The 22,601-nt window shown below is 39.1% G+C and overlaps 1 protein-coding gene across 4 annotated transcripts in view; it reads right to left on the minus strand.

The window, feature by feature from the left end:
* Nucleotides 1-22,601, minus strand: part of MCTP1 (multiple C2 and transmembrane domain containing 1) — a 291,466-nt gene that overhangs the window by 30,340 nt on the left and 238,525 nt on the right. For all 4 annotated transcript variants that reach the window (XM_072860789.1, XM_072860787.1, XM_072860791.1 and 1 more), the window contains one exon: nt 9,456-9,509. In XM_072860789.1, coding sequence (XP_072716890.1) covers nt 9,456-9,509 — 54 coding nt within the window. The remainder of the gene's footprint in view (nt 1-9,455; nt 9,510-22,601) is intronic.

The raw sequence follows: 22,601 nt of genomic DNA on the forward strand, positions 1-22,601 counted from the left end.
TATCCTATGTATTGATCTAAAATATTCAGGCAGCATTTGTTCTTTGAGAGTGGGAAGGAAAGCAGCCCTGGGACTTCACAGAATAGACAAGAAGATGCTTTGCTGCACATAAACATACGCACAAACTTCAAATTCCCCCAAAATTAAAAAAAAAAAAAATCCAACCACAAATTAAACTCCTACTCAGCAGCACGGAAGGTATTCCAAAGGATTTCTATCTACTCTTTCCCTATCGGTATTTAAAATTTTAATCAAGCAGTAATTAAAGGCCAACAAACAGCTTTTCCATACTTAATTTTAAATTATAGCTAATACCATACACTAAAGGGGCAACAACACGCTCCTGTATATGCTGAAGGTAGGAGGAATTGCACCATTCTTTTGTGTAAAATACTAAAAAGCACATCTGCTGAGCAATCGATCTTAAATTACTATTTCTGATTGCAAGAAAGCTTCAGATTAGCAACGGTGTTTTGACTCTTTCACACTGCTAAAGGAAAACAGAAAGCAATACTTTTTCGATAGAATGCTTTTTTCTCAGAGCTCTGTGTTACCTAGATGCCATTAGATACCTGTGACATTACATAAATGAGCGGTGTCCATTTTGTTTTTCTAAACTTGTTAGCCTTCGTAACAAAAACAGTTTGCTAACATAAAATCTCTTTTTCCCAACCTGAACTTTGTTACTTTAGCAGGCCAAGAAAAGATAAAAAGGGAAAGAAAATAGGAGAAAGAGAAAGAAGAAAGAAACAATACTTAAATATTTATTAGCCATTTTTCTTATATGTTTTTTGAGACGTATGAAAATAATCCATATACATTTCTCAGCTCAATTACTTACAAATAACTTATCTGTAGAATCAAGTAAATCTGTCAGTTGTGCAAGTTTATTTTTCCATGTGCTATCTCGAGATAAGCAGGTCTGTAATATTAGATTTCCACTGACATAATTGTGCATGAATTCTGATCTGATTTAGTATTACATGGTGCAAAAGGTGACACATTTTCTTTAATATAGGCCATTAGAAAAGGAAAGGAATTGCCAGTGTATGAAATCTGAGGAGTTTGATTGAAAGACTCTGGGACTTTAGGGTCAACTCAGTGGAAAAGTAACTTGCTCAACTACCCCAGGCACTAAGCACTGTGACAAGCAAACCTAATACCCAGTGTAGTTACTCAGACAATCAATAAAAACACTGCATTATCAGACTGCTACAGCTGTATGTTAACCTATCGTATTACCTCATCTGCTCCCAAACCAGTCAAACATGTATTTGCTGATCATGCAGATAACATAGATACCTCCCCGGTCCTTAAGTCACATTTAATACTAAGCCAAAGTGCTAAAACAACCGTTTATTGCTTTTCCATATGCCATAAATTCTAATTTTCGAGTCCATCTAAATTGTACACTGAAGACTACATTCAAAGAACTACTGAGACGGTAAAGCCAACTGCTCCGAAATTAACGTATGTGAGATTTAAGGTAAGCTCTGCACTTCCCCCCATGGATGCTCGATCCATGCCTGTTCCTCCAGCCCACCTCCGCCCGGGGCTCTGTGGCCTCTCCCTGCCTCCTTGTCTTCTCCTGCCGTAGATCTCGGCATCGTTCCCCACATCCCTGCCTGCCCAATGCCTGCCCACCCCTGCTCCCTAAGTGGTCTCTACGCTTTTTTTTAACTTATGTCTGCATCGCTTTCTGCCTGTTCCAGCTCTTGCCCCTGCGGGCTCCTTGACTCAGAGCTGCTCCCACAAGGCTCATGGGTGGGCACCTGTACCCTTGGCGTGTGACTCAACAGGAAAGTCAGTAAATCCACAAAAAATCCATTGCCCCGCCCAGCACTCGGTTCCAGTGCTTGACCTCTCACGAGTCCACACCAGGCAGGAGCAGCCGTGGCAGGTCCTTGCCCCACTCGAAGGATGCAGGTAGGAATTCACAAATCAGCTACTCGGCTTCAGCAAATTTCTACTGAAGGTTGGCAGACTGCTGCCTCTTCCCCGTGTCCAGACCTCCCACCAAGCTGCATAAACTGTCCAAACAGAGACAGAGTTTCACGGGAATTAGGAAAGCCTCATCCTTCACATAGCAGTCACCTGCCTTTCTGGTTATTTTCAAGTCTCGGCTAGCAGGAGGGGAGATATCAACAAAAATACGTACTTTTTCCACACAGAAAACCAATATATCCTTCCCTGCACTTATGCTTTAAAATCTACAGAACTGTCTTAATAGAAAGTTGCCATGATTAAAGAATTGTCTCTAACACTGGATTGTGAGTGCTTGAAAATAAGCACATTTCATGTGTGGTGCACACCTGATACCAACAGACACCAAAACCAAGAAGCTACAAAAAAAAAAAACCAGCAAAGGGCTGCTTTAACCTCTATTCCAACAGAAAGTGGGAGGAGATAGTGCAGGATGGAGGACTGGGCAAAGCTTTTTTCGGCAGAGATGATGTTGTCCAATCTATCAGTATTCAAATACATTTTTTTTTCCTCAAAAGACATGTATACTCCAGGGCAGTGGAGGGGAAGATGCCTGGTAACAAAAATCCTGTTGGAAAGTCTCTAGGGATCTACGGATATCTGCTAATTAGGAGCTGTATGTCCACAAACTTCTGCTGGGATGGGTGGAACCAGTTGCCTTTTCTGAATGGAAATGTATTTAAAGCTTTCTGAAGCAGATGATCACAGTAATTCATGTAGAGGACAAACTGCCCTGGTAAACTGCCACGCCTTTGGAGCTTTTCTAGTAATCAGTAAATGCATAAAATTCATATCTACGACACAAAAAGGAAGTAGAATGAAGCTAGTTATATGAGCTATTTGTCCACATGTTTCATTTATGCCAAATTTACTTCTTTATCTGCCAGCAGGTGAAACCTCAGCAGCAGCAGACGCTGGTCTCTACCACGCCACGCTGCATCCTTGTGGGTGCTGCTGCACAACGCCAACGTCGTAATTCCACGCCACACTCCTCTACGAGGAGCTTTGCACTTAAATTCTTTGGGGCGGGGGTGCCTCTTCCATTTTGTCAGAATTATATTTTGCCTGGATGATCTGTCCAGCAACTTCATCACTGATCCGCACATCAACATTAAGTAAACAATATAAAATCTTCTACTGACACACAGATACTTCAAACTGCACACAAAATAAATGCATGTTGTTTGCAAAAACTTGCAATTTTTTTTCCCCATATTCCTGTATCATCCACCATAAAGCACAGCAATGCCTGATCAACTGTCCTGGAAAATTTTTGTAGTTGAGATTGCAATTTTTCTTACAAGCATTTCACTGAAGTCAAAGGCACACACCTAGCTTAAAAGGTAGATTTTTCAGTTGTGCTGTGCTGCAAGCCTCAGCATCAAACCTCAGCTGAAAACTCAGACCACGACATGCCATCCATTTTGCACAGAGCCACGTTGCTGGGCATCATCTTCTCCCACAGCATCATCTCTCCTGGTCCTTCATTCTCATTCAAGTACACTGTGTCAGCCACACATCTGCCTCCAGGGACCGGGTCATGCAGCACTCATCCTCATGCTAGCGCATCTCAACCACCACTTTTCTTCTACCAGGCTTCCAAAGTTGTGCCTTCCCCGTTACCATCTCCGCTTTCTGTGGGACTCAGATGAAGGCTTGTTCTGTATTATGGGCTCCACACTTTGCTGTAGGACAAGTTCAAAAGGCATCTCCCTAAAACAGGTGTTTGGGGCTGTTCTTTGGAAGACGGGAAATTCTGAATAAACCTGAAGAAATATTCAGGCAGCTGGCAAATACTCACTGTATCAGTGACTACATGGCTTGCTTAGAGTCGCAAGTAGTTCATGGCCACAGCTTAAACAGAACCCAGATCTCATGATTCTGTGTGAAACTATGTTAAAAAATTCTGTTAGAGAGTGAGGAATGGTCCATTCTCACCACTTTTGAAGCTACATAACAGATGGATGGCTTTGGAGCTAAGGAATAAACCAGCCTGCACACATAGGAAGGTTTCAAAGAGAACCCAGCAGTAAAAGCTTTTGCTCGTTTCCTTCAACACTCATCATTTCTCTCCTCTGGGCCACAGAGAAGACCATACAGATGTTTTTACTACACCCTGTTTTATAAAGTTACTTTTTGAGAAGCTAGGTGAAAACAAACCTTTACTTGGTCTCAAAGAATTTCAATCTGCTTAGTTATACTAAGAAATAATATTAAGGGTAGAGGAAAAATGTAGGGCAAAATTATGTCACATTCTGAAACAGCTAACATAATTAAGACATATTCTTCATTTGATTTAATAATTTATTGAATTATACTTGGATTACTTAACAAATGAGGAACATTACCCACACTATATTAGTCACAGGTGAAAAAAACCACGTACGTGGATGAGTGTAATTCATTCAACAGTTTATAGACCCACGGTCCCCCAGGGACTCTCTCACACACACACCTCCTCGAGTGCCAAACTTCAGATATAAATCTGAGATTCTGATCTCACTAATACTTATTTTATTCCATAATTTTGATAGTATTTCAGGACTGCACCAGGACGAAGAAGCCTGATCTTGCTATAACTAAACCTCTCAGAAGGCTGTCCAAGTTACCTGTTTTCAAAGGTGCACACCTCGATCATGAAGCCCATCCGATGCCCCAGTACGGGGCAGGACGAAAACTGCTCTTTGTGGAAGCTCCTGTGCAAAGGCTCCACATGATCCAAGGTACATCCAGCCCAAACTTACTCCATGGCTGTGACTTTGGGGTGATCCAATGATCAGAAACAGCATCAGCTGATATGCCAGTGTATGGGTTGAAGCAGTCTACACCATCATCCCTCCTATTATGTACAATTTTGGTAAAAAGCACACGCCTCTTATCACCATCTCTAGATGAACAACTAAACTGAGCTGAAACCAAACTGCACGGAGAAGTTTGACTTCTGCAGCTACGTACTCTAGATTGATCACCCTGTTATAGGTTTGTTTGATAAGTACATATAGTCTAGATAAGCTTTTAGGGGGCAGCAGTTTCATATGCAGGTACAGTTTTCACTGGAAGCTGTTGTTAGTTTTTTATTTACAGTTAGTATTTAGGTGCTATGTTCACATAGAATTTAATGGTGGAATCAAGCTACAGGTGAACCTATCGATTTACTCACTTTGGAATTTTCTTTTCACTCCACTCAGTCCCTATTTCTTTATTGTTTTTCCACCATTTATTTTATAGGAAATAACTGCCACTACAATAGATTACAATCTTTTCTTTTATAGTATATAAAAATATAGGTTACACTGGAGTTATCTTTCCTCCTCCTCACTATCTACTCATGGTAAAAATGCAGGGCATGCTTCTGAGACAGGTTACAAACATGTCTTGGCTTGAAAACAAAGTTGGTACCTCTCAGCAAGGATGATTAAAAGCTTTAAAACATATTTTTAATTTGACTCAACTATCTTTCATTATAAAAGCTTCTAGTTATCTTGAAGCATAACAACATTGACTGAGAACTGCAAAGAACTTTTCAAAGAATGAAAGCCTAGAGAGAGAGTAGCCGAAGGTGCAAATGATTTGAATATTTTGTATTAATAAAATATTGTTGCTGTTAATAAAAAGGTAAAATAAAATAGTGCTCATACCGTGCATCTTCCTCCACCTAAATCTGCAATAGTAGCATTGCTCACTGGCCTGATTCTGTGGCATGCTGAGGGCTTCCCACAAAATGCTGAGCTGAAATTCTTTGTGATTATCTGAAATCTTATCTGGAGCTTGTTCAAAGAACAAAGCTCTGTGAAAAGCATACCTGAACTTTTGAAATGACAAACTAAAATCTTATATACATAGATTATGCATATTGACCGCTACATTATTATAACATAACTGTGTAAAAATCCTTTTGATAGCTTGTTGATGACTTGACTTCATGTAATTTAACTGACCCTTATTTGCTAAGATACTGTGTAAGCCAGTGTTTGGAAGGGAGCCAAAAAAAAAAGAGAGAGAGGAGAGAGAAAAATCAGATTAAACTGTAAATCTGTGGTTGGCATAGGTTTAGCAAGTGGTACAGAACATATGGAACGCAGAATCCAGTGCTATTTCTAGGAAAAACTAGTATTAAACTAAGGACAAATGCCTGAGCCAAACAAATGACAACATATTTTTCAGATCCTAAATACATAATATGACAAATAAACAAAATTAGAAAAAAAGTGTTCCACTGCTAAGCACCACTTTGTAACTGATATAACAAGAAGTATACTTGCCATTTTAGTTTATTAGTCATATTGTAACTGAAGATGAAAGTTAATATTCTCCAGTAAAAAAAAAAAATCCTATGACCTTAAATTGACAGTCCTGTCTACCTTATTTGCAGCAGAGGGTGAAAAAAAAGTTACTGAAACCCAGAACATTAGAAAGAGACTAAGTAATACAGTAAGTGCAAGTCTACCTTGTCAAACTCCTCTCAGTACTACACATCAGTATTAATAAAATGCATTACTTTTTAACTAATTACATATATTTGAGCATTCATCATCCTCAGTTTCTTACTTCTGTAGCTCTGCAATTTAGGGATGTCGAGCAATGTCCCTCCACCACACATCCCGTAACCTACATCAGTGCATGCCCACACGGACCTCATCAAGTAGCCAAAGAGTTGCCCTTTCACTGTGAGCAAGTGACTAATATCTAAGCTGGCTCTAAAGAAAGACACTTTTCATAATCGCCCAACAATCTGCTAAGTGAAAACATATGGATAGGCTTAGGTAAAGCCTGCCAGGGGTCTTTACTGAATGGAAAACAGGTGCTCCAGTTCTGTGCCATGTAATACCCCATTTACCGATAAGTCCAAAGGTTACAGGACTAATAGCTGCCTTGTGGTAATCAGGGAAAGCAAAGACACTGGCCATGGTCAAACATCTGGGACATATTTTACATACTTGCAACATATGCTTCAGTTTCAATTAAAGTGAGGCTTTGGCACATTTATTAATCTTTCTACTTTTATCGCATAAGAAGACCCATTTACCTGACTTTTCTATTATATTGTATGAAAAAACAGAGAAATAATAAAAGCCAGAGGCCACTACCAGCTGGTGTTACAAAACGTGCTTTTGTTTTCTCACAAAACTTCATTTTGCACATAGCTTTAAGAAAACACATATATGAATTAAAATAATACAAAACTGCACCCTTCCATTTTGACAAAAAGATGTCAGAGGAACAGCAGTAGTTAACAGAGTACATCTAGTGCACCAGAAAGGAAAAAAAACACCCTACCAGCTTCTAACAGCAAACAACTCAGTCCTAACTATGCGCTTACATTTTACAGTTTAGCCCAGTGCAAAATTATGCCCACTGCGAAGAGTACTGAATATACATGGTAGTCTATACATGCTTATTTTAAAAAAGTGTACTTTTCTTTTCCATTCAAACAGCATATTCAATCACGAGAACTCAAAATGTTTGCAATAATGAAGGCAGCTTTGAATTTATAAAAATCAACCTAAACACCTTCTGTATAGAAAGACAGCTCTTAAATATTCAATAAAAGGGCTTACTGAATGCACACGATAATGTCAGTACTCACTTTTATTCAACCTTGGTAACTAGATCTAGAAAAATGTTTGAACTCTGGTGTCAGTTTGAGAAAGCTGAATATTAGATCACAACATTGAAACCTAGAGTGATATTTCTAATTGGGTACGTTTTGCCTGGCGTCTGTTAATCGCCAGAGAATTGGGGGGTGGGGGGGCTGACCCCCACCGTCATCTTCCCTTTTAAAGGAGTTTGTTTAGCAATTTCCAAAAACCACTAAGCGGTAACTACATAGGCTGGCTTAAACTACAAGCAGCCAAGCACTATTCTTTGTGAACTGATCACAGTTATTAAAATATCCAGGAATACACACACTACTGGGATGATACTTTTGCACCAGCTCTAATAATAAAGCAGGGAGAAATGGGAGAAAATGGCTTCAAATGGATGGCAGATCAGTGTTTATCAGAAGAGAAATGATGATTCAAAGCCAGCATGTTGAGTTAAAATACAAGCTCTCCACAGCTACATGACTGACCTTTGCAATAAATCATATATTTTATTGCCAGAAGTGTATGCTCATATCATTTAGTGTTAAAAACCATCACATACGTGTTTTGTAAAAGAAGGTTTTGTTACTACAGTGTTTGCCGATTCTGAAATGATGTAGCTAACGATTTAAGTGATGTATAGAAGAATTTCACATAATAACTTTCTGTCAATTGTAAAATGTTTGAGCTGGCAATGGAATGAGGAAAATACTCTTTTTTTTATCATCTCTCACATCTTAGGTGTTAGCTAACAGAAAAATAATCATTCAGGGGATTAACTAATCACGGTGAATTTTCTGACATTTCAAATGCTGCTGCCAGCATATGAATTCTTACAGTGGTATATAACTGTACATCTCAACTAGAAACAAAGGTCAAGGGCATAAATTAAGATACACTGTTTTTCTCCTCTGAAAAAAAAAATTCATTGCTTTACTACAACAGAAGTGGGGAACATCTGTGAAGGTCAAAATCATCTGTATTTTAATTCAGAGTTCTTGTAAAATTATCTGTTTTTTCCCTTTTCTCTTCTTCCACAAATATCACCTTCCTGGTATGAAAATATCAGCAACAACGGGGCTGTCTCTACTGCACTCATCTCACCAGAAAGCTGTCCCGCCAGCACTAGCCATTGCTTCAGTGGTGCAAGGTCATTCTAATTTCTTTTCTCTGGTTTTTTCCCTCTCCCTGGGGGACAACCAATCCAAGCAGTCCCATAGCTTGGCTCAATAAGATGTGGAAATGAGCTGTTATTTACTGTGGTTGCATCCTCAACCCAACCAGCAGCCTCCAAACTGAACCACGTTTGCTCAAATAGCTGAATGATCTGCAACAGTTTCCCGGCTTGCTGGGCCACAATGCCGACTTCAAATCAAGCGGACGCCTATGAGAATTGTGATTATTTAAATGTCATAGAGAGTGCAAAACATTTCAGCCATTCTTCTACCAAGTAATTCTTTGAAAATTATAGATGTCAATATCCCATCTTTAACCAGTATGGAGTTGCTATTTCTACACCGTTTTTCCCCTAAAGTGCAGCCCTATTTGTAATACTCAAGACAGGACAAATTTTTGTCCTTCAAAAACAGTTGTCACTGCAGTTATCTTCACAAGAGCTATCAAGTTCCAGACAGGCTGAATTATTTTTGTTCCTGGCAGAAAAAATATTTGACCCAGCTCTGGACCAAGGAAAAAAAAAAAAAAAGGCAGGATTTATAGTCCTCTATCCTTTCCTGCAACACACTGTAGCATTGTTAGGATGATAAACAGCTCTGTCCAATTTTCTGGACTAAAACACTTCAACTCCTTTTTTAACTGTCTGTAAAAACAGTGTCATGTCTAAATTCTCCCATCCCCAGATACCCAAGTGCTAGGAAAGATAATTACCTTGTCATCTCTGTCATCCTCTTCTTCCTCGTCCTCTAGCATGTCCTCCACTACCTGCAGACAGAAACAGTAGTAGTTGTCATGATTTAAAAAGGAAGAGTTTTGTTCTGTCAATTCTAAACCTTTTGTAGATGAAAACTTTATTAACATTTGAAATAAATGCACAGAAGGAAAAGGTACAACTAGGAAAAAACACTTGATCTAGAGATTCAAATTTAGGAAAGTGTTATAGCTTTAATTGACCTACATGAGGGAATTATATACTGAAAACTCTTCCTGTACAAAATGCTTGCTTGACAATTTAAGTATTTAAAAGGTAGTTCAAAATTCAACGTATGATTGTTTCAGCTAAAGGAATCCTTTGTCAGCTCCACTGGTGCCTATGCAGCACACACAAATGCTTGCTTTAAATTTACTGTTACCTACAGAAAAGTGCAACATTTTTAATAGAATTTACAGCATTCACCAAGAGATTTTTGAAGAATACAAAGCTGGGAATAAATTCATACTAGCTTATCTGCTTATGATCTACAACAATGATATATACCATATGCTCTATCAGCATTAGCACTATGTTTTTTCATAGTGATTTTATACAATCTGTGCATCTAACTTTCTGCACATTCATTGCTAGCTGCAGTTGCCACATGTCTGCATCTATGTATTTTCCATTTAAACAGTCTTTTCAGTCTAACACTATGAAATATACACATAAATTCAACTCATTCTCCAAATATTAATAACTGTTAACCACAGCATAAGCATGAAATGAACCACTATTACATCTAGTTTACAGAGAGATTAAATGACTTTCCGAAGATGGTCAGCAGCAGATTCAGACTTAAAACTTACAAATCCCTCTCTCGTAACACTGTGACCAAATCTTCAGCCTACCCTTCCGGGAAAATTCTCTGTTGGTGGAATTGAAATAAAGTCGTACCTCCTTATACCCAGAAAATAATGTGGCTCTTTACATAATTATTGATATGTAAGTACTTACTAGGATGTAAGAACACCCATAATGAAGGTCAGCAAAGATCCACCTGGCCGGGTGTCATAGTACAGGTGCAAGAAGTGTATACCATGCATTATAAAATATGCATAAAAAGGACAGGAGAAGGAAAAACTCATTGATATGAAACATTAATACTTTGGCCTATTTTACAGACTTGCCACCAACTAAAATGATAGTTTACTTTGTTATACAGGTGAAGCTACAAATGGTTTTAGTTTACTTGTCATTTAAGACAACACGTTAAAATTATAACTTCATAATCACCCCCCAAACACAGCTGCAAGGACATTCTCATCGAGTCCAAATCCCTGTCCAAGAACTAAAGGGACTATAACACTATCCAAGAGCCAAATTCAGGAAAGAGAAGAACTTAAAAAAGAAAAGTGTGTGTGTATCAGATGCCTTTCTCTGAGTTAGCTCAACCATCAAGAAAATACCAGTTAATCATGTTACATGGATGCATGCAAAATGTAAACAACACATAGGTCAATTTAACATGCATCGAGCACGTCATACATGCAAGTCAACTGCACAGTTCCGAACATTTCCAGTTTCAGCTGCTCATCCTTGTTTGAACCCAATCCCAAACACCTCTAGCAACAACCCCGGGACTTTGGAGGGGAAGGAGCCTCCAATTCTGTCTACTGGCTACTCTGTCCTGGAGCTTAGAATCAAAACAAAGAATAGGAACACAATGAAATAGTAGAGAGTGAATATGTCCAAAAGCCCAAGGAAGAAGCATGATCTGAGCAATTAAGGAACAATTACTCTTGAATACTTTCCTGCCCAGAAGAAGAATTTTATAAGGAGGAGCCTGACTGACCAAAACCTCTTCTGCAGCCTCTGACCTGACGCCAGCCAAGCAGATATACTTGTGAATCCCCTCAGGCTGAAGAAGGAATCAAGGCTGGGGTCTAGCCACTATCCGTAATGAAGAATTTCACCTCCCTCACCAGTTTCTCCTCTGCTTCCTGTTTAGGCCAGCTCTGCTCCATTTCTTAAAGAAAGGGGATCAGAGACAGCGCCCAGAAAGTCTGGGACGGTCACAGCTCCCAGCAAGGAGAGAGGGAATTGTTGAGAGCATGTTGTTGCAATGCTTGTCGGCGCCTGCTTAGCTCAGTATGCCATTTTACGCATCCCATTTGGAGGTGCCTGAGAGGTGCTATATTTGAGGACCTCTCTGTGGAAGCAAAGGCATTTTCAGTTTCCCATCCACCTGCATCACCTCCTTGTTCCTCTCCTCTCCTGGTAGCTCACTGTCATCTTCCCTGGGCTGTGCCAAGTATTTGGGGAGCTGAGCTGTAAACTACCTCACTGGACTGATTGAGTTCTTAAAAAAACCCCACCCTAAAACTTCTAATGCGGATGGTTTCAGTGACCCAGTTTACCGAGCAGTTCCAGAAATGCTGGCATCAGCTCTACCGAGGAAATGGTGAACTGAGAAGAGAGGATGAAAACAAGGTGTTAAGGGCTGCAGCGAGGTGGAAAACCTCTTAAATCAGTTTTGCCACACGCAAAAAAGTCTGTAATTACATCATTAGGTGACTAAAGCCCAAGGTATAAACCTGAATCTGTTGACTCAGATACTGCCTACGCCTGGAGCTGACTAAACTCACTAGGTCTCTTACTTTTCAACATTAATATTCCCCAGACACTTAGAGATCTCTTTTATGTACATCCAGAAATTCCTTGTCTTGACAGGATTGAACAGCAGAATGCCTATCTCACATTAGCGCTAAAGTTAGCATGGAGACAATTAGTTGAATTGGAAACCTCTAAAATTGTTGCAAATGATGGCACCTCACTGAAATCACTTGCATGACAATACCCATTCTAAATTATCCGGATAATAATACTTCAAACTCACATTTTTTTTTCTTCCCCATCTAATGATCTCAAACTACTTTACAAGCTTCTATACAGTGGCAAAATGTTAACTTGTTCAAGGGACATAAAAGGTCCTTTGAAATCGCTTGAAGCCCAGGACTGAGCCCAGATTTCCAGCTCCTCTATTCCATTTTTTAATTCAAAAGCCACTACCAGTCTATGCTCTTGTTCTAGGTTAGTCATATCACCAGTTACATTGAGCTTTAGAGTACTGAACTGTCTGGAAAGGAAAACAGAATTCAATTATTGTAGCAAAATAAAATGTGGTAAAAGTGTTCCTATGCCCAAGATGCATAAATGATTCTTTAAAGTATATTAAACTTAATCCATGTTTCATGCGTCTTGACAGACAAAAGAGAGAGTTAAAAGAAAATAAACCATGAACATTCAGTCAATATGGACACAATAATACAATTTATTAAATGACCAAAACATGTGCTTTCATGTTTGGCACAAATCAAACTTTGACACAAATCAAAACAAGGAAAGTAGATTCTTCATAATCTTATGATATATAAAGAATAGGTACGCTGAAGCCTTACAAAAGCTGTATACTGAAGTACAATCTATTTCTGCAGAACAAAGCAAGGCTGTTCCAGAGAGGTACAGAGACTCTGAGCAACAGATTTCAGTTTAACACTGTGGTAAGAATATTGTAGAAAAACAATGCGCAGTGGAATTTTTTCTCCTTTGATTCTGCCTTGTTGCTATTCAAATAAAGTGCACATGTGCTGCTTTGGTTTGAAGGAACACAGTAGTTATTCAGATCTCTATGTCAAGCATTTTACCTGGGGGAGGTATGATGGGGGGAGGGAGGAGACAGGGAAGGAGGTACAGGAGAGAGAGGGAGGACAGGAAAAAGCATATGAAGATAAAACGAAACATTAGAGTTATTTTATTAAAAGTTCTATGGCGAAAATCTTAGATTGCCCCACTCTAAATTATGCCTTCCAATAGCTTGCTTGAAATCAAGTAGTATTAATCAAACAAAGGAAGGGCACTGGGGAAATCAGAAAGATCTAATGCAAGCAGTTAAAAGTGACATGACCTTCTGTAATGTCACTTGTCACAGACTTATATGCCGCTTACTGGTAGAAGGTCTTGAAAGAACCTGTTTCTTGGTACTGTCCCTTGAATGTAATACTAATACAGATGACATTTTAAAAAACACACGTAGACGGCCTCAAATACGGCATGTCAGCTACTTCACAGCCAAACAGTAAGCAGATGATGTTTGAACGTTGCAAAGTAAGATCCTTCCTGTGCGAAATAGCCCTATTAAAAGCTTATTAATCAGAAGGAGCATGCAGTCTAATTCCTACGTACTGCCGTTGTTCCTGATCCATTTCCACCCTCTTTGAGGAACGCAGTGTATAAACACTGTACAATTCATAATCCACAGGAGATTGGAGGAGCGTCTGTTCTGTTGCAGCAGCAACGGTGCGCAGCTACGTTACACCAGGTTACCAGAAGGAAGCACAACCACCACGTTTGCACGCCGAAGAAATCCCAGTGTTTGTGGGCTAGAACGCAGTCTTCTGAGGAAGCTGACAGTTAAGTACAACTTCCATTTATTCTAAAGGTGATCTATTGACTAACAAACAGGATAGGATTTCTGAGAAAATAATTCATTTTGACTTCTAACCTCAACACCTGCAAAGTATGGCTGGATTCTAGTTATTTACAAGCACATTGAATCAAAACCCCATGAGAGAACTTTAGAATACCTCCTGGATCTAAAGACTGTGGAAAAAGGACACACTGAAACTTAACACCACTTTTAATGAAAAGTCCTTCTCTCTTGGTATCAGTCTGCTGTTTCTCATACAAAATGTGCAAACCACAAGCCACTCCATGAATTGTCTTCTCTTCTAATTTCTTTCACTGATCCAACAGAAACTCCTGCACAGAAGATGCTTCGGTATCTTTACATGTTAACAATACCAGATATCTGCTCTGCACTAATATGCAAAATAAAGAAAAAATAAAAGGAAAGGCACTACCAGATTGCAGATAACCCTGATGACTGTTACCTTAATGTTCTTCTTTAATGTGAAGCAATGCCCCCCGCCTCCCATTAGCACTTCTCTAGATTTGCTTATATCTCACTTTATGTAGTTCTTCAAACATAGCAGGCTTCAAATGAAAAACAAAATAAAACACTTTTTATGCTATATCACATGTTACAGTGGCAAAATGCACTCTACAGTGCAGACATTTGTATTTTCACATAAAGGTATTAACATTCATAAGACAAAATAAAAGAGAGAATGAGATTTGGTTCTGAATTAAACACATTTTAGATGTGCAACAGATGTGATCAGAATTGTACTGTTCAGGACTGTTTGGATTTCATGTTAATTTGTACTGTCCCAGCATAAACTGTCCCGTATGTTTGTGTGTCACTCAATTCAGTGTTTATGTGTAAATGTAATATAAAATTGTGCAGTGTGTACAGATTAAGAAGGATGCATAAAACCATTCCACGTATTTCAAGTTGAAGCAAAGATGCCCATTGTCAATAAGCCCCCTATAGCAGCAGTTTTGTGCTCATTTTCACAACGTGACGTCTGCTTCTTTCATGGAATTGTTGAGGAGAAACTTTACAGGACGTACAGCTTAATTAAAATGTCCACCTTTTTTATATCACATTGATAAGGAAAATAAAAATCAAATTAACAGATTCTGATTTAATAGTGTAGTATATCTGGAATACAACCGGTCCTGATTTATACTATTAATGTTTTGACCTTGGGGTATTTCATCTGCAGTAATCATCAAGATAACTAAACCACTAGATGTAATAATAATTAGTGTGATAAGCTTGCCAGTAAGGTTGAATATATTGCAGTACAGAAGACACCAGACTAAAAAGAAAAGCATTAGTACTTCACGGCTAAAATACTTCCTGATTTTTACAGAGACACTCAAATACAATTATTTCTTCTTACAGAATACATTTTGTTAGCTTATTCTGGGAAGTGCTCATGTTGTAATTTAGTCTGATTCTTAATAGGAAATGAGACTTTAATATGGCTATCAGATGCCTTTTGATGCATGCTACTGATTCCATGTAGTTCTGTAATGTCAACAACAGAATTTTTATTTGCAGTATAATAAATTTCTTGGCAACATGCATGGGCAGTAAATACAGTTTATTATACAAGAACATGTAACCTTTTCCCTGTTGTCAGCTTTATATGCCCTCAACATTCAGTTGCCAATATAGTTAAGACTAAGTCTTTTTTAACATAAAAATGGCACAAGTAGTAGGCCTTTTTCTCTATATTTCTTTCAGTATTTGGTTCTCATTTATTTTAGCTCTTGTGTTTACACAATGCACTGTGAACTGAATATTAGGTGTTTATTTGAAGTATGTCTCCACCTAAAGGCTTCAACATGTACTGTACACTTGAAATGTCAGATCTCTCTTAGAATGCTTCATTTTTAGTTCAGCAGAAGGAAAAACCCCATTCTTTGCTTGGCTAAATATCAATGGCAAGTTTACTGTACAGGACTAGTAAAAATAACACCTTCACAAAATTTTGTGAGCTAGAATTCCTAGGCAAAACCTCATGATCAACTATCTTATTAACAACACAATGGCTCCATATTGGTTTTTCACTGTTATTATTAATTCTCTTGAAATAGTCTTCAGATTCTAGTAGGACGAGATACACTTCTCTTATAAAACATTGTTTATCCAAATAATTTTAAGCTTGTGGGTGTGACACAGTTTATTACATTGAAATTTGGAGCCGACAAGCTTTTTGGTAGAAAAAAGCTCTATTACATATTTTAGGCGACAATGTATGTAATACACATATTATTGTAATTTCAGGTTGGTTTTTTTTTTCAGGTATTGATACATTTTGGTAAATACATTAAAACTGCAGCACAATACAAAGTCCTTAAAGTCTAGGCTGAATTAAAATGTGCTAAAGCAAAAGAAAACCAAACCAAAGATGAATAAAAATCTCACCTAACTATGGGAATTTGTATTAGAAACTAAACTGATGTTAGTTTATATAATATTGATTATTTATAATAGCCACTACAACCTGTCAAGTGAATCTTGTTGCCATGTAAATCTTGATGCAAATGCAAAAAAAAATCATTAAAACAGTCTCGTATAAGAAAGGCCGCTATGTGCAGTGAACTTCGATTTTATTTTAGATGCCCACAATATTGGAAGACTATATTTGAAAAAATGTGGCAAAATTTAAATTAAAAAATCAATTGGTTTATGATAGGAAAAAAATCCAAGTTTTTTAAATGCTGGAGATACCTAGGGTGGGGTTTTGGTGGGTGGTATTTTTTCTTCAAGTGACCAAAACCAGACAAAATATTCAATTTCTGTAGTGCATTTGGTTTTTGTAACTGCTATTGGGATGAGAACAGCCATGCAACGTTTTAGCAAGGGGTTACTACATACTCTGGTACTGTTTGTAAACCTCTGATGCAGGGATTGTAATTGCAGTGCGGACAGTCTCTATTAACTGTAGCCCAGATAGCCACTTGCAGTATTACATCTTATTATGCTGCAGGAGAGGAACGCCTTCTGCCCAACTTATATCTTTATATAGTGTAGTGTGTGACTGTTAAATTAGTGCATAATACATTTAAAATATTTATAGTACCAACATTTAGTTAAATAACCTTTATGTAAGATTTATGTTGATTTGTTCATTTCTCATTTAATGGCAAATTATGAAGAGCATGTTTCATAAAGATAATTCTCCATTTAAATTCAGCAGGCCATTAAATATTAAAATTATGTTTCTGATGCAATCTAGAGCAAATTTGTCCAGCTTCAGCGATTATTTGCACTCATAAAAATTAGACTTGATTAATAAAATTTAAATGCTTGATTAAGCTGACATTTTCATGTTTCTTTTCTGATTTATTTAAACGCCCCCCTGTCCCATAGTGGGGCACTATAGTGTATTTTTCCTCCCTGACTATATGGATTGTATAGAAAGAACAAACAGCTGCATGAAGACAGCAATGGTTCTCAGCAGACTACTTAATATGCAGGCACGTGTTGCCGGTGGTCTTTGTGCTCCGATAGCACCCAGACTGAACGCACAAACAGACAATGACCTGTTTGCAGAAGCCTTTCTAACTTATTTTACTGATGATAACAAATGGAGAGCAGGTTTGTGACCCTGATTAATTTGGCAAAAGTAAGGCAGGCTGCATGTTTTAAGAAAAGCTCGTGGACTTTGCTGCCCCGTTCAGAGTGAAGTGCTGATCGCCATCTGGCTCAAGTAGAAACAGAATGAGAGTCACTTTCTCTTTCAAGGTGCAGAGGAGAACGTTAGTGGTTGTTAAATATCAGGCAAAATCCCTTCTGTGTAACGTTGAAAATGGTTCTATAAAAACAACTGCATTTTCCTTACTTTTAGGGGTGTCATAAATCAGACTAGTTTTACACACATATTGTTCTAAGCCTAAGTCTGTATTCTCCCGCCAGCCCTATATTTTGGAGATTTTGTGGCTGCTGCTGTTGCTATCAGACTGGAGACAAAACTCAGGAAAGTACAGTCAAAATGACATCAAGATGTAATTGCCAACCTGACAACACCCTTTTGTATCATCTTGTGCAAATGACATATTCCAGACACTCTAGCTAGAATACAGGGAGAATGATGTTTATTTTTGCCATAAATTCATAGCAAGAATTTAGTCTTCAGCTAGAAATCACTGCTGACTCCCTGGCAGAAGAAGAGTTCTGGACTTCAGGCACAAAACCCCTCAGTACTGCACAGGCAATGGATCTGAAGCACTTGGTGTTTGTCCTGTATTGATCTGCAGAAGGACCCTTTGAAACCCTTTCACCCTTTCAAACTACAAACTTTATGGACTCAGGCTTCCACACTTTAAGACCGTAATGTGAAGAAACACAGAAAAATCAAGTTACTACCTTGTTTATTTGCTTGGTAACTCAGCTTTCAATTTGCTGGAGAATAGGTGGTTAGTTAGGGTTGGTTTCTGTGTGGAATGTACAGCAAAGTGGCACTCTCTGCCCCAAACAGGAGCAGCAACAAGTTCACCACAAGCTCTGACAGGGACCATTGCCTTGCCCCCAGAAGAAAGTGATTGGGACTGTAAGCAGAAAAGCTCTTCTAGCTGCAACTGAGCTGGGGTTGTGCAACCAACTCAAGCTTGTCATGCTTACCACTCTTTCTTGAGGAAAGAAGGAATCCAATGAGATGGATATATTTGTAAGCATCCTTCTTCCCATTCCCCCTTTTGTTTTTCTTCGTGTGGTAATTTCCAGAAGACACATAAAGACAAATAAAAAAATCTGAGTATATAGATCATATTGAAGGACTACATAGAAAGTACCCACAGAAACTGGTTAAAATCTCAAAATGAAATGCTGTCTTTAACAAAAGTTATTTTTCTTCTGTTCTCAAAATTTCATCCTAAACATGTCCAGGTCTAACTTTTAATAGAAATGTATACTCTAGAAACGTAAGTCATCAAAGCCTATTTCACAAAAAATCTCCAGTGAAATTAAAAGATGTATTGTGCCATTTTATATCACTCTTACAAGATTAATAATATGTGTATATACTCTATTATACAGATTCATAAGAATTTGTGTATGGCACATTAACTCCCAGCTGCTCACCATCATTTTCTATGCAATGACATGTGCAACTTGAAACTTCAAGAGGAAATTAGCTATTTAATATTTCCTTAAAGGCTCTAAGTATGAACTATAAATGCAGGATGTGAACTGAAGTGATTAAACCTCTTCTCCATAGGGGTATATATGGCAGAAGAACATGCATAGGTAACTTCAGGCACGTGGATTGTTCTTCTATTAAATTTTAAATTGCTTGGAAAAAAACCCAACAAATAATAGACCAACAGGAGAGAAGGATTAGTATCTTCAGTCAGAGAATCACAGAGTGGCAGAGGTTGGCAGAGATATCTTGAGATCAACCCTCCTACTCAAGCAGAGATCATCAAGTCCACCCCCTCTACTCAAGCAGGGTCACCTCTGAGCAGGTTGCCCAGGACCATGTCCAGTGACGTCTTGAGTATCTCTGTGGATGGAGACTCCTCATCCTCTATGGGCAACCTGGTCCTGGGTGTGACCACACTCACAGTAAAAGTGCTTTCTTGTGTTCAGACAGAATTTCGCGTATTTTGGTTTGTGCCCATTGATACTGTCCCTTCCCTGGGCACCACTGAGAAGTGCCTGTCTCTCTCTTCTTCCGCTCCCTTCAGGTATTTATACACATTGCCAAGATCCCCCCCTGAGCCTCATCTTCTCCAGGTAGAGCAGTCCCACCTTGCTCAGCCTCTCCTTGTATGCCAGATGCTCTGATCCCTTCACCATCTTCCCTTTGCTGACCTGAAGTGCAACTCCCCTCCTTGCCTTCCCGGCCTGTCCTGACTAAAGAGACAGTATACATCCATTGCACAATGGTCATGAGAGCGATCCCACCACGTCTCCATGACCACGTATGCACGTAGCTGCATGAGGACGTCTTAGCTCCTACTGGCTCCTATGCTGTGCATGCTAAAGTACAGGCACTGCAGGGAAAGACCCCCTGGCATGCTGGGTTCTCAGAAAGGGTGTGAGAGCTTCTTTGGGAGCGGCATTTCCTTATTTGTGTGCCTGCATATTTGGGGTGGGCCCCCTCTGCCCTGTTTGGTTGGTTTTGAGGTCTCTCCTGTCCACTTCACCCTAGACCCTTTGAGTGCCAACTTAGACCACCACTTCTTCACTTGATTGTGGGCCATCATTACTTCCCTCCCCCATCATTTCTAGTTTAATGCTCTCCTCATCAGGTTGGCCAGCCTTCTGGGAAAGAAGATTTGCGCCTCTTGGTGTGGTGGATCTTGCCTCTTCCTAGCAGTCCTCAATCCTCAAGGAGGATCCCATGCTTGTAAAAACCAAGTCCCTGTTGTCAATAACAGCCATGCAACTGGTTGTTGACCCGCTAGATCTGTCCACTCCTCTTCCAGCCTCTCCTCCTCAATGGAAGTACCAAGGAGAAGACCACCTGGGCTCCCTGTCTGCTACCTATTCAGTCAAGGAAGAACAAGAACTTGCAAGTATCACCAGGGGAGATCCAATGTGCCTGTTACAGCAGTTAAGCGTTATGGCCCAACAGCTGAGAGACCGTCACAGTTTGTCCTAATTGTGGTAGTCAGGATTAGATACACAGGGGAAAAAAAAAAGTAACTATGCAAACCAGGTTTCATTCACAATACGACATGTTCCAACCATACAATCAACTGTTTCATCTCAGGGAAGGGGACCAGAGCAGCTGGAGAGTGCGAACATTTTTAATCACTTTGAGGGATTATCTGACCATTCCTTAAGTTAGGCAGCTCCAGCAGGCAGTCAGAACACAGCCTGAAGTAGAAAAGCAGGGGAAAAAAAAAAGATATTTTTCCCACTAACTGCATGCAGTTCTAATAAGTGTGACTTCTGCTTAGAAATAGAAGTGAAAAAAAGACCCCAGACAGCAGTACTGCTGTTTTCTCTAAGCTATAAAGGTGAGGGTTTTTTGTACAACACATTTGAAAACATCAAAATATTAAGTAGTTTCTTAAAAAGACTGAAAAGAAGCTTTAAACCTCAGCATACTTTCTGTTAGTTTGGATACATCTAGAAGTCTTTCAATTACAGCTGTGTGGGATGAACTTTTCTGTTCGACCATCTATTGTAAGATGTGATTTGGGGTTCCCAGAGAGTCAAGGCTGCTATGAAATAAGCCAGTCCTTTACTCTCGCTCTACCCTTGTTCTCCCTGAGTATCCAAGCGGTCTGTCACCGTGCCATGCTCCACTACCCGGTACCTGCCATAGGCACAGGGCTGGCAATGTGCAGGGCAGCACTCCCATGCCGCTCCCCACCGCGTGGAGCCAGCGCAGTGACAAGGGGCAGCGGGGATGGAAAAGTGGCAGCGGTTGATACCTCTCCTCTCCCTCAAAGGATGTGAAAAAGATGCTGGAAAAAAGGCAGGGAAAAAAAACAATAAAAGCAGTAAGATCCCCTCAGTTCTAGTCTTGTGTGTTTCAGCGATGATGGTTTAAGATGAGAACGGCAGTTGTGCCAAAAATAAATTATTTCGTGAGGTCAGGTATTTAGGAGTAAGATCATAAGGAAGTGCAAGGATCCTTGGAGAAAGCAGCTAGGTAAGCTTCAGGCAAAAATGTTACTGCAAAATTCAGAGGAAAGCATTAGGAATACCATTTTAGTGATTTTTTTCCTTGCTTAATATTGGAAGGAAATATTTATTCTGTGATTTTTTTACAGCTGCCACATGACTGAATGCCAGAAGTTAATTCATTTTAGATCAGTTCTGAATTCTCACAGATTCATTTAGAGAACTGTCTGCCAAATCTACATCTATCTACATCGGCTTACACCAACATTTAATGCAAGAGTTTGTATTTCATGAAAGCATATCTTTCAGAAACACAACTAATCTTGATCTAAATGTACAAAAGATAGGGAATCCAATGCTTCTCTTTGAAGTTTGTGCCAGTGTTCGACTAAAACCACACTGATGATCCATCCTACAAAGAGAGTCCAGCTGAATCCATGAAAGCAATAACACCTAATACACTGCTTCACCTCTCTGTCGGACTTTCCAACAGACTTATCTCCTATTAGTAAATACACTTAGGGCTCCCCCTTGCCCCTATGCAGATCTCCTCATTGCACTTTTAATTCAAGAAGTGACTGGCACATATAACGTATTAGGAGTCAGAGTAAATGGCAAAATAATCATACTCGCACTCAAACGAGCAGCGCAGGCTCATGTTATGACAGAGCAACCCAGATCATTTGGCAGGTGAATTATTCCGTAAGAAAATAAGTTCCAATCTACTTCAAAGAAACTGATGCCCAAGAGGACACAGCAAGTGATACCTTGTCTATAGAGACAGTCAACAAGGATGAGTTAAGGCTGGCCCATCTGCTGTATGCAGACAGAAACTGAGTGATCACTATTTCATTGACCTGCAGAAGAGTGCAGTCCCTAACACCTGAATTGATGAGACAATTGATAATTGTTTTCTTGTAGGGATATTACAATGGAAACTAATTCTTCTGAGCTACTTTTGAAGGTCTCAAATTTAAGTATCTTCCATAGACATGGAACAAGTCCATACAATTTTCAAGTACGCTTGTCTAGTGTTAATTGACTGAAATAAGTCAACAAATATATTTATCTTTTTGTCTTATCATTAGCTTGAGGATTTCAAAGT

The sequence above is a fragment of the Ciconia boyciana genome, chromosome 4, assembly GCF_034638445.1.
Source record: "Ciconia boyciana chromosome 4, ASM3463844v1, whole genome shotgun sequence".
Classification (NCBI taxonomy): domain Eukaryota; kingdom Metazoa; phylum Chordata; class Aves; order Ciconiiformes; family Ciconiidae; genus Ciconia; species Ciconia boyciana.